Source organism: Ovis aries, chromosome 12 (genome assembly GCF_016772045.2).
Source record: "Ovis aries strain OAR_USU_Benz2616 breed Rambouillet chromosome 12, ARS-UI_Ramb_v3.0, whole genome shotgun sequence".
NCBI lineage: Eukaryota > Metazoa > Chordata > Mammalia > Artiodactyla > Bovidae > Ovis > Ovis aries.
In genome coordinates this window covers 11,619,373-11,634,513 of record NC_056065.1, presented here as the reverse complement: position 1 = coordinate 11,634,513, position 15,141 = coordinate 11,619,373, and the positions used below count along the sequence as shown (strand labels likewise).

The following is a 15,141-nucleotide window of genomic DNA, read 5'->3' as shown; positions in this document are numbered from 1 at the left end:
ACCAAGCCATGCCAAGAGAAGAAACAGACTCCTATTCCACATCCCAACTCCGGAAGACCTACAGTCTCCCTCGGGATCATGACCTCAAGAGAAAAATGAGATGTGGACATCTCATAATCAGGGTTTTTAGAAATGCAAATTGGATAACTGCTCTCCAATGGCTGTCTTGTGCTCTGCTATTACCATGGGAAGGAAAGACGAGGCTTTACCGCAGATTACAAGACAAAGACGAGAGAGTCGATGGGCAGAGCCAAGCACTGAGCTGTGTAAACCTTTATCTGTTGCCCTCCTACCTGAGCTCAAGACTCGTGAGAAACACAGCCAAGGCCTGCAGAGCCACCCAGCTTCACCAAGTCCAGACTGACCCATCTCCAGTCTACTCCAAGACACATGAATGAATCAGCCCAGTCAGCTGAGATCCCCAGCCAGAGCCAGTGAACTCCCCACCATCTTGCAGACTCATTGTCAAGAAGACTGAGCTGCTAAGTGAGCCAGACAAACCCTGGGTGCCCCACTGCCTACCGGTCAGCCCCTGTGAGGAAAAGCTGCAGCCAACATCCAACGGCTCCAGAGACCATGATTCTGAACAGAAGCACCGGGGCTTCTGTATCATACACGTTTCACCACATGCAAGGAGAGTTTGAAAAAAATAACATTTTCTTTGCTCATACTTGGATTGCACATTTTTGAGGGCTGAACACTTTTTAAAATTCCAATGATTTCTTATTTTTCAAAGGTGAAATTGGTAAAGCTGAAGCCTTTGCAGGATCCTCCATAATCTGTCCCCCATCCTCTCCCACATACATTCGAGGTTATCCAGACACAGAGAGGCTCTGAGAACAGGAAGGTTTCTGTGACATGTATGGGTAAAATAAGACCTCCAGGAACACAGAATGAAAAACCAATCAAGAGGAAAAGGAGCATTAGCCTACAATTTACTATATTTTGCCCCTCCTCCACCTGCACTGAGGTCTACCCTAGTTACCAGGCATGGGGCTGATTCATGAAGATGCTCACTAGCGTTGTTTGGTCTATGAAGCCATCTAAGTCCTGGCAACCTGCATTGGTTCAGAACAGCTGAGGCAGTCCTTGGGGGTCTGCACAACCATGCTGCTCTGTGTGGCCCTGGTTCTGGACATGCTGTATCAGCCAGTGGCCACTCTCCTAAAGAACATTAAAACAGAGTCAGAGCCCATGGATTACTGTGAGAGACGGTGTTATTTACAGTCATAGTCAGATTCCTAATAATTAAAAACCTTTTCACAAGACAGAGAGCTAGCTATTGAAGTTTCTACCCTTCTGAAGGAAAGACATTAAAAATTTGGCAAGTTTAATCTAATTTAAAAATAATTTACAGGATCTTAGTCAACTTTAATAGAGGCCAGACTCAAGAAGAAACTACCAGCAACAGAAAAACTGAAAGCCATAAAGAAAGACGCACTTCCTTGGGGGCGCAGATGGTAAAGAATCTGCCCGCAATGTGGGAGACCCGGATTCAATCCCAGGGTCAGGAAGATACCCGGGGGAAGGGAGTGGTAACCCACTCAGTATTCTTGCCTGGAGAATCCTGGAGAATAAAGAGCTGGAAATCTTCAACTCCTTGCTTGGAATTAAAATATAGGCCTTTACAAAAGGACTTAGCAAAGAGAAATCTAAATGTTTGGAACAAGATGACATTACAAGAAATATTAAGTCTTTTGAAAAATTCATTGAAACCCATCCAATTCAGGTAACTACAAGCAAACAGCCATTAAAGTACGCCAGAAAAGCAAAGAACAACTTCAGACAGCGCTAGAAAGATGCTTCAGACAAAAACTCCCATCTTTGGTAAGTATAAACTGATTTCACAAGAAGCTAAAGAACGGAGAGGAAAAGTAGGCCAATTTATTTATTGGCAAAAAAAAGTTAAAAAAAAAAAAAGAAAGAAAACTCTACTGCATCTGGAACAAGTTCTAAATGATTATGACAGTCAGATTATTACTCAAGACGAGAGATCAGTCTGCACCTCATGAAGAAGGCAACGTGGATGAGGAGCCCTGAAACCAGGTACAGACCCACATGGGAAAATAAAACTTCTAACAAGATGAACTCAAAGCAGTTTGGACGAAACTGACTCACTCTGCTTGGTTAAACACAGCTGATCTAGGCTTGGTGAAGCCAGGGGACTATGATCACTTATGCTGGGTTTATTTTAAAATTCATTTAAAAACTCTTAAAGATTATGAAACCAAATGCACACTGCATTAACTGAAAGAAATAAAATAACTGAAGCACTGCAAGTCTATTAAGTCTCCAAAGAAGCAGCCTCACAATGGCCAGAAAAGGAGGGCAGGTTTGTGGGGGGCGGGGGGGGGCGGGTATGGAGGGTAAGGAATGTACTTAGAAAGGAACAGGCAGAACCACTAGAGACAACTTAACATACTTCCTACACTGCACTGAGAAAAAGAAATGAACTTTCACCAAACATCAAATGCAGGGAGAACTCACCCTGTGAAGATAGTGGAGAATTCTTTCAAGATATCAATATATAGAAATGTTAGCATGTGGAAGACCTAGACATTTTCAAACCATTTTTCAGGAAGAACTTAAAACATTTCTAAAAGTAACCTTACGTCCCTGATATTCCCTATGGGGCATCTGGAAGAGTAAAAGGGGCTACCAGGGCACCCAGTGGATGAACAGACCTCCCCTCCCCGAGAAAGCAGCAGTATCTGGTAGTGACAGCCCAGGGGCCAGGGCCCAGCACCTGGTGGAGACCAGACGCAGCCTCCCCAGGTCAGCACCACAGACAGAAGAACCCTCCACAGGCCACCCTCATCCTTAAAATGGTGCATCCTCCACAGAAGCAACACAGAGCTTGTCCTGGTGTTCCTTGGACTGGCAGACACACTCAGGGCCTTCTGACTCGACCGTTCTACCTGGATGGAGACCAGGGTTCGATCCCTGGGTTGGGAAGATGTCTGGAGAGGGGAATGGCAATCCACTCCAGTATTCTTGCCTGGAGAATTCCATGGACAGAGAAGCCTGGCAGGCTATACTTCATGGCGTTGCAAAGAGTCGGACGTGACTGAGCAACTCACACACACACACTTGGTTGAGACCTGCCACCTTAGGGGCAGCAGCAGTAAATAATGGGTGCTAGGAAAGCAACAACAAAAAGCAAAAAAGTCTCATGGAAGAAAGCAGCCTGCAGTAACGTTTTGCTGAACACCAGGCCTGTGTATTATTACCAACCAGACACTCAGGGCATTCCCCAAAATGGTTTTTTTTTTTTTTTCCTTCAGTTCCTCACAAAGCAAAGCTTTTCCTTCAGTTCCTCACAAGGCAAAGCTTCTATAATTACTTCCATCTTGAAGATTTGAAGCCTAGGCACAAGAAGGCTAAGCAATTTCTCTGGGGTCCCAGCTAACATAATGCCAGGAACTAGGAACTAAAAGCAAGTATCCCAATTAAGGACAAACCCTCCATCTGTCCCGCTCTCCTAAGGATAATTTATGAAAATAAAGACAAAATTATTTTGTCTTTTCAAGCTAAGGATGCTAGCTCAGCATTCAGGACTCAAATATTTATAACAGGGCAGTTGGATCAGGCCCACGGGTATCTCCTTGAAAGTGCTATTCTTTTACCAATTAATTTGGTTAAGATTTTGGAATTGTTTGTTTAAAAAAAAAAAAACATGTTTGGGAAAGAAAATTCACAAAGTTTTAGGGTTTTGTGAAGTAGTCCATGAATCAAAGATCTTTGAAAATCAGTGTCTGAAATGGAGTAATACTCTCTTCATAGGAAGAGTCAGTCAACTGGAGATACCAATGCAAATGGATTCCTCATTTATTAGATGAAAAGCAGTCTTTCTTCAAACGTAAAAAATAAAAAAGATTCTCTGTGACTGATAGCATAAAGTACCTTGAAATCTTGTATATTATGATGCCACTATCTCAGGATTTCAAAACAGTAATCAGTAGACACTTGGCATTTTAATGATTTGACAGAATTCTGTGCACAGAAATTAAAATCCCAAGAGAACAACTGTCAGCAAAGAAGTTCCTAGCCTGAGGGCCAAAATGCCATCTATGTGACTTATTTCTAATTGACTACTCTCCCCTGAGATTCTGTGCGGTCCTTGGTCACTGGAACAGAGCAGCAACAGGCAGATACTGGAAATAATCCCTAAACCTAGACTTCACACTCAGTGTCCTTTAACTACAGGAACCTACCAGACGTATTTCAATACATTGATACATTTAGGATTTTTTATTTGGGAAGAAAAATATGTGATGCTCCTGTTGTTGGTTTCCAAAGAGAATCCAGTGCTTTACTTGGTAAGGGAGAATTATTAAATTTAAGCAGGCCATGCCTGCATTTGGAGTATGACAGACGCTAAGAGTCAGACATGACTGAGCGACTTCACTCTGACTTTTCACTTTCATGCATTGGAGAAGGAAATGGCAACCCGCTCTAGTATTCTTGCCTGGAGAATCCCAGGGACGGGGGAGCCTGGTGGGCTGCCGTCTATGGGGTTGCACAGAGTTGGACACGACTGAAGCGACTTAGCAGCAGCAGACTATTCGTGAATTCAAGGCAGAGCTATGGAAATGCTCTTGCTGGAATTATCAATGCAAGGACTAAGTAAAATCATTAACTCCTCTATAATAAATGTCAAGTATTTGGTTGAAACTTTTGATTCATCCCAGACAAAAACACTGACTTTCTTTCTTTTCAGCTCCTGGGAATGCAAATTACATTCTAAGAAAGAGACCAATTATGAGTTTTTTAAATGTCAGATATTAGGAACGAGGAGTAGAGTACAGAATCCTGTTGGGTCATAAGTTCATTAATTGTGGGGTCATATGTTCAGTCTGTTTAAAGAATATTTCACCAGTTAAGGTTAAATAATACCCAAAAGGTGGCGGGGGGCGGAGGACAAAGATAGACAAAAATGTCAAGATAGGTGCCACACTTCCTCAAATACCTCAACAATTATGATACTAAAAGTTTCCAATTACTCATCACACCCTTTGCCACATGGTGCTTAATTTCCTAATTTTTTCCCCCTCTTTAAAAAAACTTCTCACCAATTTAAAAATCCATGATGTATGCAACAGGTTTGCAACTTTTACAAATTTAGGAACTAAGATATCTTACTGACCAAAAAAGTAAAGCACAGGGTAACACACAGAATGATCCTCCAGTGTCTTTTAAAGTACATATCTTGCTTCCTAAATTTCTAAAGCGTAAGTATGAACGTTATCATGTATAAATACTTTTAGAGAATAATAATAGTTTTTACTAATAATGGCATACAGTCGGAAGAGAAGCGTGCGTATGGCAGAGGACACTTTTGCTTTTCATTATTCTCCCTTTCGTGTTACTAGAGACTAGTCTTTCTTTGTTTGCCTTCCTCAGTAACTTCCATTTTTTTGGCTACAAAAAGTTCCAGAACCACCTTGCAAGCTTCTACCACCCATGTGCTCAGCACACAGCCTCTCCAGTAGAGGGCATGGTAGAGCTGACAGGAAAATGTATGTCCAGTCCATCAAGGCACTCGCAGGCTGTGGTTTTCCTGCGCAGTATTTACATCCTATTGCAGTGTTTCTTCCACCACAGAATGGAAAATATGTGTAATCGTAATATTAAGCAATTCCATTTACCTAAAAGCCAGTTGCAACCAGAAAAACAAAGGGAAGTCATTAAAGACTGCAGCTTTCATTTTAAATGTACTGGTCTGCCTACCTTAATACCAGCTGTCAATCGGAAATGGTTTGCAAAAAAAGCAAATAGCTACATTAAACACTTACAAGAAACATCTAGAATGGTCTATATTACTTACATGGATACATATACATTTACGGTCGTGAACTTTTCTGACGAGGGTCTCTGAAAAGTTCAAATACCAGTTTACTTTTTTTTTTTTTTTTTTTTGGTTTTTTACCCAGAGAACATTAAGTATCTATCATGAGTCCAATATTCTACAAAGCTGCGACAGTATCTTGAATTTTAACAGTGCTTAACATTCATAACTTCACTCTGAATTAATCTTTTAATGATTTTTCTACCTGGAATAACTATGCTTCAGTTATTTCCTTTTCCCCACATATGCAAATTAGGAAAGACAAACTTTTGTAGAGTACTTTAAAATTTACAAAGGCCTTTCATGAAAGATTCACATAATACCCAATGAGGTTGATGAGAAAGACACATTACTCTTACTAGAGATGAGACACTGGTGCTTAGGAGGTGGGATGGGACTGTCCCAATAGTTACTTAGTATTTACTGGTGAAGCCAAGACTCTAACTAGGTCTCCTGACACAAGTCCGGCTCTCCTTGCTGCCTCTTTGTGAGAACTCCTGCTTTTCCCACTATGAGTGAATTCTACCATCCAAAATTCTAAGTGAAAAATATATTGAGGTTTATACTAGCAAGAAAAGCAAATGTTTACATATTACACATATTTAACAAATAAGTACTTAATCATCAGAAAGTGAAATTAGCTGTAGGAAATACGTAAAGTTCTTTTAGAGATCAAGAGCATATGCTTGAGAAAAATTATATTCTTACCTTTCACAAACTTGCTTTCAAATATTTATTACTGAAATCTAAATGATTTTTCCTTTCCATAACTGAGTACACGGCTGTTCTCTTTAGTATTAACTGTAGGTTTTACTCCCCAAGTCAAACTTGGAGCTCCAACTACTGGTAGCTCATCATAAGAATATGGTAAATTAGTTCCAATTTTCTTTTAACAGCTCTAAGACAAAGTAAAGAATATACATGCAGCCTGAATTAACAAAGCAGAGACATCACTTTGCTGACATAGGTCCCTATAGTCAAAGCTATGGTTTTCCCAGTAGTCATGTATGAATGTGAGAGTTGGACCATAAAGAAGGCTGAGCACCAAAGAATTGCTGCTTTCAAATTGTTGCACTGCAGAAGACTCTTCAGGGTCTCCCAGCAAAGCGATCAAACCCGTCAATCCTTAAGGAAATGAACCCTCAGTATTCATTGGAAGGACTGATGCTGAAGCTCCAATACTTTGGCCAGCTGATGCCAGGAGCAGACTGACTGGGAAAGACTCTGATGCTGGGAAAGATTGAGGGCAGGAGAAGAGGGTGGCAGAGAATGAGATGGTTAGATGGCATCACAGACTCAAGGGACATGAGTTTGAGCAAACACCAGGAGATGAAGAACAGGGAAGCCTGGCAAGTTGCAGCCCATGCGACTGCAGTCAGAAATGACTTAGGGACAGAACAAAAGCCTTGCTGTTAATCTGCCTACTTAGATGCTTCAGGAAAAACCACCTGAATATTCCACTGTACAATTCTAATAACGGTATTTGAACTCAAGTCATTTTGGAGTGGCAGTTATCTACTTACCCTTACCAATCAAACCACTTAAATCCTGCTACAGCAAGATGATTTCTGACGAATCAAGACATTAAGCTTATTCAAAGAAGCTGTAAACGCCTCCCTCCCTCCACCCCCATCTCTCTTTTTTTGCCAATTAAAGTGTTCTGGCAAATTCTAAGCCAACTAAGAGTGACTCAGGAGGAAATCCTGCATGCTTGCTCTTTTACACTAAAATGATTCTGGTGCACGATAGCTGCGAGCTCGTGGTGTTTCCTTGTTAAGAGCTGTGATTTCTTTTTTTGTTCTGGAAGGAGAAGCAGCCAAGGACTCCTGAGAAATAAGTCTGCAACCCCACGGACCGACCCAGCCACGAACCTGCTGGTAATCAAAACCGCACACCCAGTTAAAGCACTTTCTCCTCTTCCCTCCCTGACCAATGTGCATTCCCCACAGAGCTCCAGGATGCTTGGGCACGCTGCAGAACAGATCACACCACTGCCCCTGGACTCTCACTGTTCCTCCCATTCTGTTTCCTTCCCCAAATTAAAAGGCGTCTCAAAGAACAGGTGAGGGTCAGTTCTCACATCAAGAAAGGAGGCGCGGAGCGAGGGCTTGCGCTCCAAAAACACATCCCCTTTTAAACCTAATTCAAAATAAGGTTACTGCATTCGGCTTCCCAATAAACAACCTTTACCTGCTTGGAATCACGGCTCCTTTGGGGGTCAGGAGCTCTGGAGCGCGGGGGAGGGAATGAGACAGGGAAGAGGCGGGGAGCGAGCGCCCCCGCCGTGCCTGCAGCCAACCTGGCTCCCTGCCCGCCACGGCCCTGCGACCCCACGGCCGGCCGCCACGACTGGGCAAAGGTCGCCTTTGACCGTTCAAAAGGGAATTTTCTCTGACCCCACACGAGGGCGGGCGTCCGGCCCGACTGCGCACGACGCCCGGGAAGCGGACGTCAGCGGGCCCCGGGTTTCCAGACCCTTCGGCGGCGCCCGTGACCGCGCGGCCCGCGGCCGCCGTCGGCCAATCGGTGCCCGCCGGGGGAGGGACCGGCGCCGTGAGCCCCGCCTTCGCCCTGCCTCCAATTATATAAATACGGGTGCCGGCGGTCCGGTCTCCCCAGAGCGGCGTTCCCAGGTGGAGGGAGATAATGCAAAGTGCTATGTTCCTGGCTGTCCAGCACGACTGCGGACCCATGGACAAAGGCGCTGGCACCGGCCCCAAGAACGAGGAGAAGCGAGAGAAGATGAAGCGAACCCTGTGAGTGCGGCTTTCTTCCTCCCTGACTGGCCGCCCCTGCGGACCCAGCTGTCCCGGGCGGCTGCAAACGCGGTACACTCGCGCTGGGCATGGGAACTGGGTAGCCTGCCTGCATCTCTGCAGGAAAAAAAGAAAAAGAAAAAATGTGTGTGTGTGTGTAAAAGGTTAATTTGTGAAGTTACGTTTAAACCTGTGTGGTGTAGGTATTTATTGAAGGACTCGGGTAGAGTTTAGAAACTGCAGAAAATTCTTGATGCAGGGGCGGAGATAGATGCTGGTTGGCTTTTTGTCTCCCTGCATCGAAAATGACTTCGGAGAATCCTGCAGCCACGCGCCCCCGGCCTTCTTGAGAGGCACCGTAAATTCTGATCTGCTTACACGACTGCTGGGATGGAGATATTTTTGCTGATCCTAGATATACTTTTAATTTTTTTTAATTGAACAGCAAGTCTCACCCACTCAAGAGTGTGGAACAAATAATTGTTCTGCATCACCTTCTTAAAATGAGTGCTGAAGTTGGGGGAGGGGGCGGTCAATCTCGCACACACACTTCATTGTGCACAGCTTCTCGGGTGGTCCCAAGCCCCCTGCTCTGAGAGCAGAAGGAAAACGAGCCTGGGCTGGCTCAGGGCAGGTCCACTGTGGGCTTCCTCAAGTGTGAAATGTCTCAGAATTGTAATTAACCGTTGCAGAAAAACTGGCTGCCTTTTGTGGGCCAGAAATAGCATCTGCCTTTGAACTATGCAAACTAAATTCATTAAAATACCCTATAATTGTAGGTCGTCCTATCCTTACTTATAAAACTAATAATTATGTTCAGATGAGTGGATGAAACTAGTGTGTTGAGTACTTAGATGCTGGATTAAAGGAGTAAGACTGACTGGAGGAGTTGTTTTGTCTTATTTGGCTTGTCTATAGCTACTGGGGGCGACTTTATTTGGTAAAAATGCCTTCAGCTGCAATGGCAGTTTCAAGTGTTGCTGCTAAGTGAGTATCTTTTTTTTTTTTCTTTTGTAGATTAAAAGATTGGAAGAGCCGTTTGAGCTACTTCTTGCAAAATTCCTCCTCTCCTGGGAAGCCCAAAACTGGCAAGAAAAGCAAACAGCAAACCTTCATCAAGTAAGTTGAAAATCTTGTGCTTGCCAATATGCACAGCTCACTGCTGAGCTGAAGAGGGAACCTCTGGCTAGCAGGAGCTGATGTGCAGACTTCTTTTGCAGGCCTTCTCCCGAGGAAGCCCAGCTATGGTCAGAAGCATTTGATGAGCTGCTAGCCAGTAAATGTAAGTTAACCTCTTGAATTGGATCCATTTCAAGTATCAGGAGAGTATGGTTTGGTTGTGTCTACACAGCAAGAGCAGCTTGCCCAAGGAGAGTTTGACTTTACAATCCCTGTTCCATGGGGCCTATTTTTCTCCTTTATTTCCCGGTGATTAACCAGGGAAATGCGTGGCTTTTTCACTCTAGGTGGGGAGTGGGGGGAAATAGCCCCAGATTGTAATGGCAGTTGCTGTCTCTTAAGGTTGAGTCAGCTTTTCCATTGCAAACAATGTTTTCAAGCGGCTTCATTCCCAAAGAACTTATGGCTCCCCTATCAGTTGTGTTAACAGCAAAGCTAAGTTTATATTTTTGTAGTAGTGTGCCAACTCACGCATTTTGCTGACTGGCATCTTAGTCTTTAAAGAGCTAAATTTTGACAATTACAGGTTTGAGTAAACTCAAGAAAATTGCTGCCATCTGGCAATAATAAAATATGGGACCAGGGGAGTGGGATTTCTAGGAAAACACATAAGGGAATATTTGAACACTCAATGCAGTTTCTGCATGCTTTCTTCCTTCCCTCCCCCAGATGGTCTTGCTGCATTCAGGGCTTTTTTAAAATCTGAATACTGTGAAGAAAATATTGAATTCTGGCTGGCCTGTGAAGACTTCAAAAAAACCAAGTCACCCCAAAAGCTGTCCTCAAAAGCAAAGAAAATATATACTGACTTCATAGAAAAAGAAGCTCCAAAAGAGGTAAAGGGGGAAAAAGTTCCTTATTTCAGCATATTTTGAACATCCTCAGCACCAAAGTGAAAATAATTTAAAGAGACCTCAAGTTAAAGGGGGGTGGGTGAGTAGGCTGTTTTTCCCCTATTTCTGGCTCTCAGTGAGGTTAATTATATTTCTTCACTGACTTAGCCGGTGACACTGGCCACACATTATAGTTTGGGGGTTTTTTTGTTTGTTTTCAAATACTACATATATTTCAACTTCTGACTCTTAATGTGGAATAAAACTTTGTTGTTTTCTTTCAGATCAACATAGACTTTCAAACCAAAACTCTGATTGCCCAAAACATACAGGAAGCTACCAGTGGCTGCTTCACAACTGCCCAGAAAAGGGTGTACAGCTTGATGGAAAACAACTCTTACCCGCGTTTCTTGGAGTCAGAATTCTACCAGGACTTGTGTAAAAAGCCGCAGATCACCACAGAACCCCATGCCACATGAGATGAAAGCAGGAGCCCAGAAACGGAGGACTTTTCATTTTTTTTCCTAAAAGGGGAAAGGCTGTCACCTGCCAAAAAGACTGACCTTGAATTCAGCCTGGGTGTTCAGGAAACATCACTCAGAACTATTGATTCAGAGCTGGGTAGTGAATCAGGAAGCTGGTCGCCTCGTAGGAGAAGCTGGTACTGGGTCGGCTTCCGTAACTGATGGAGCACAGAGAGAGAGAGTGTGGTCTAAATGTGGTGTGTCTCATGCTGGAAAAGCAGGAGCTTGAGACTGAAAGATAACGATGTAACACTATTGGTCCAGAAGCATTTACAATCAATAGGTCTGGGATTATGTGGCCTTAGCTAGCTGGCTGTACATCTTTCCCTAATCAGTCCTTGTTACCACATAGTGGTTTAGATGTAGTTTCTTTAGCTCTAGGTAATATGTTTACTATGTGCAAGGGTACTGAGTTCCTATGACTACAGATCATCAGTACTGTTGTCTCACATAACTCTAAAACTGAAGTGATTTGTGTTTGAACTGTCAATTGGTGTCTGTACTAGAATGAGTGCTTTTGTGTAGAAAATGGCAATGTCCATTATGAGTGCCAAAACTGTCCTGATGGCAGCTAAACTTTGAAGTGGTCTTTGAATACTTTTAATAAATTTATTTTGATAAATAATGTTACTGAATATTTGGTCCAGATGTGTGTTGGGCTGTTTCTTCATAATTAAACTCGGCAGAAACAAGTATCTCCTCTAGGAGAGAAGAGATACCAGTTGATGGGCCTGTTCTGTAACAGTTGACTGTCCTTAGAACTGAGAAATCACAGCTGCTGGGAAGATGCTGCTCCCATCTCTGATGCTTTGGTAGGTCACAGGAGGTCTGACCATCACCCTGGGATCAACTTTCTAATATAGTCTTGTAAAAATCAAGAAAATGTAAGAACATTGTTGAAAATGTTATATTTTCATTGTTGAAAATATAAGAACATTGCTTTAAAGCCCTTCATGAGTACAGAACAGCTAAATATGAGAAGTAAATTGATGTAACAGAGACAAAGCACCAAAATTATTCACATAACTAAGCCACTCAAATGATGCCAAATAAAGACGAAAGTTGTTGTCAGTCACTCAGCGTTGTCTGACTCTGCAACCCCATGGACTGCAGCACGCCAGGCTTCCCTGTCCTTCACCATCTCTGAGAGCTTGGCTCAAACTCATGTCCATCAAGTCGGTGATGCCATCCAATCAAAGATGAAAGTAGGCCTGCCTTTATATTTCCCTTGGTTCCAAGTTCTCCCCACAGGATCTGTACAAGAGCTTCCAAGATCCATACCTGAAACTGTTCACTTCCATGATGAATCAGTACAAAGTCAGAATTTCCCTGATTCACCTGCCTTCATTCAGCCAGTAAAGAATCTGGCTATGCTATTGCAGCTAATAATGAAGGCAGGAAACACGCTTTTGTGGCTAGGACTTCATCTAGAAGTATGCTCTTTCTTTCCATGGTTGAGAGGCCCTGAGTCTTATTTTTTCAAAATAAGACTATTTAGAAAGGAGTACTGTTCTCCAGCAGGCTGCCTTTTCAACCTTGATGGTCTTCATTTTGAAAAGGAGGGCTAACCCTCATCTTGGAAAAACAGCCCATGGACTGATTTCTCACACCTCTGTGACCTTAGGAGTCTCCATCTTACTGGCTCCTCAAGTCACACCTTCCTGTCTGTCCCGCTGGTTCCTGTGAGGTAGTAAGGAGCTTTAGAAAGTGCAAAGCAATTTTTTAAAAATACATTGATTTCCCAGAAGAAAAATTGACCTCCCATAGTTTATTGTGTTTATTTTGCTTGCACTGATCTTCACTTTCACCAGCCTTACCAGAAGCAATAGGCACTATATCCATAAGAGAGAAACTGGTAACACTCCTGTGTCACCAGCAGCCAGATACATAACAGGTGCTCCATAAATAGTGATAGAATAAAAATTCTGAGGCTCACTGAAAGAGATATTTCTTGGGAGAATAAGTCAGGTCTGCACAAACCCTAATTTAGAAACGTTTTGGCCAGCGGAGAAACCCAGGAGACGCACCATGTATCCAGCTTGTCACCGTGTGCATTTTACTCCAAGTCTCTCTCCAGCCTGCTTTCTGTTGCCACCCTGATTCCAGAAGCCATCATCCGCTCAGGCAACTGTACTAGTCTCAAATCATCTGCCCTCACTTTTTCCCCCCTCCAGTGTGTTCCCTGCTTTGAACTCTAGGGATCCTCTCAACACAGAAACCTGATCTTATCTCCCATTGCTTATAAACCCTTGACAGTTTTCCCAAACAATCAGGACAAAGGCATCCCTAAAATGGTCTAACACCTGCGTGGGCCTGACCCCTTCTTCCACTCCATCCTGTCTCCACCACGAGTCCCCAGCTCTCTGCAAGCCTCACCAGCCTACTTCCGCTCTCCCACGGTTGCCAGGCCCACTGCTCCCACAGGGCCTTTGCCCGTCATAGGCCCGCTGCATGGAATGCAGTTTTAGCTCTTCCTCATCATTTACAGATCAGTGCAATTGTCGCCTCCTCGGGGAAGCCTTCCCCAACCTCCTTACCTGGGTCAGATCCCCTCTCGGGTTTCCCTGGTGGCTCAGATGGTAGAGAATCTGCCTGCAGTGCGGGAAACCTGGATTCGATCCCTGGCTTGAGAAGACCCCCTGGAGGAGGACATGGTAACCCACTCCAGTATTCTTGCCTGGAGAAGCCTGGTGGCTATAGTCCATGGGGTTGGAAAGAGTTGGACCTGACTGAGCGACTAAGCACATCATTTACAGATCAGTGCAGTTGTCACGTCCCTGACCTCCTTCCCTGGGTCAGATCCCCTTTTAGACTTTCTCACCAGCTTCTCTAATTTAGCATGCTTAATAGAATTCTCATTTATTTGTACGATAATAATTCTCTTTTCCCCCTGGATTGCGGATGTCACAATTCAAGGACTCCATGTCTTTTTCTGCTCACTGCTGAATCACAGCACCTAACACCTTGCCAGGCACACAATGCCAGCTGTGTGAATCATTGTCAAATGAATGAATGAATGAATAAATGAGTGAATATTAACAGCTCTTTGGAGAAGGCAATGGCACCCCACTCCAGTACTCTTGCCTGGAAAATCCCATGGATGGAGGAGCCTGGTAGGCTGTAGTCCATGCTAAGGGTCAGACACGACTGAGCGACTTCCCTTTCACTTTTCACTTTCATGCACTGGAGAAGGAAATGGCAACCCACTCCAGTGTTCTTGCCTGGAGAATTCCAGGGACAGGGGAGCCTGGTGGGCTGCCATCTATGGGGTCGCACAGAGTCGGACACGACTGAAGTGACTTAGCAGTATTAACAACTCTTAAATTTTGGTGAAACAGAAAGTATCACCCAATGCACAAGGAACTAAGGATGGGTTTTAAAAGCCCCATTTCTGCAAACATCTGAAAATATATTTTCTTGGCAAAAAATAAATACCCCTTGCTAAGCATGAAAGCAATGCACCCCATTCCAGTACTCTTGCCTGGAAAATCCCATGGATGAAGAAGCCTGGTAGGCTGCAGTCCATGGGGTCACAAAGAGTCTGACACAACTGAACGACTTCTCTTTCACTTTTCACTTTCCTGCATTGGAGAAGGAAATGGCAACTCACTCCAGTGTTCTTGCCTGGAGAATCCCAGGGACGGGGGAGCCTGGTGGGCTGCCGTCTATGGGGTCGCACGGAGTCGGACACCACTGAAGTGACTTAGCAGCAGCAAGCATGCTGTCTATAACTTTTGACCTTTGATAGAAGAAGCCAGATTATAGTAACAAAAAGAAAGAGTTCTGACTTTTTCAGAGCTGCTAAAAGTACAGACTATTCGGTTGGTATTTTCCAACGTGATTTAGTGTAGAACAAGCTGAAATAGATTTAAGATTAGAAACCGCATACTTCCACAAATAAATATTACTTACTGTTCTCATTTCTCAGAGTGAGTACACTTAGGATCTACAGTCCACTTATTTTGGTGACATTTTGTTTTCCATATACTTTAAGTTCAGGA

At 43.7% G+C, this 15,141-nt stretch overlaps 1 protein-coding gene and 1 long non-coding RNA gene across 5 annotated transcripts in view; one reads left to right on the top strand and one right to left on the bottom strand.

Annotated features, from left to right (window-relative positions):
- LOC105611804 (uncharacterized) overlaps window positions 1–8,301 on the bottom strand; it is a 175,460-nt gene extending 167,159 nt beyond the window's left edge. For all 4 annotated transcript variants that reach the window (XR_009595661.1, XR_009595660.1, XR_009595659.1 and 1 more), the window contains exon 1: window positions 8,039–8,301. This is a non-coding gene — a long non-coding RNA (uncharacterized LOC105611804). The remainder of the gene's footprint in view (window positions 1–8,038) is intronic.
- A 164-nt stretch (window positions 8,302–8,465) lies between these two features.
- RGS2 (regulator of G protein signaling 2) lies at window positions 8,466–11,775 on the top strand. Its single transcript, XM_004013586.5, has 5 exons — window positions 8,466–8,604; window positions 9,622–9,723; window positions 9,825–9,886; window positions 10,453–10,619; window positions 10,901–11,775. Exons 1-5 carry the CDS (start codon window positions 8,495–8,497, stop codon window positions 11,093–11,095), a joined length of 636 nt encoding a protein of 211 aa, XP_004013635.1. The 5' UTR covers window positions 8,466–8,494; the 3' UTR covers window positions 11,096–11,775.
- Window positions 11,776–15,141: the final 3,366 nt, after the last annotated feature.

Excerpts from the sequence above, each read along its gene's own strand:
- RGS2 (XM_004013586.5), top strand. The coding sequence starts at position 8,495 with ATGCAAAGTGCTATGTTCCTGGCTGTCCAGCACGACTGCGGACCCATG. Across the intron at positions 9,724-9,824 it reads AAACAGCAAACCTTCATCAA|GCCTTCTCCCGAGGAAGCCC; the intron begins GTAAGTTGAAAA and ends CTTCTTTTGCAG. Across the intron at positions 9,887-10,452 it reads TGAGCTGCTAGCCAGTAAAT|ATGGTCTTGCTGCATTCAGG; the intron begins GTAAGTTAACCT and ends TCCCTCCCCCAG.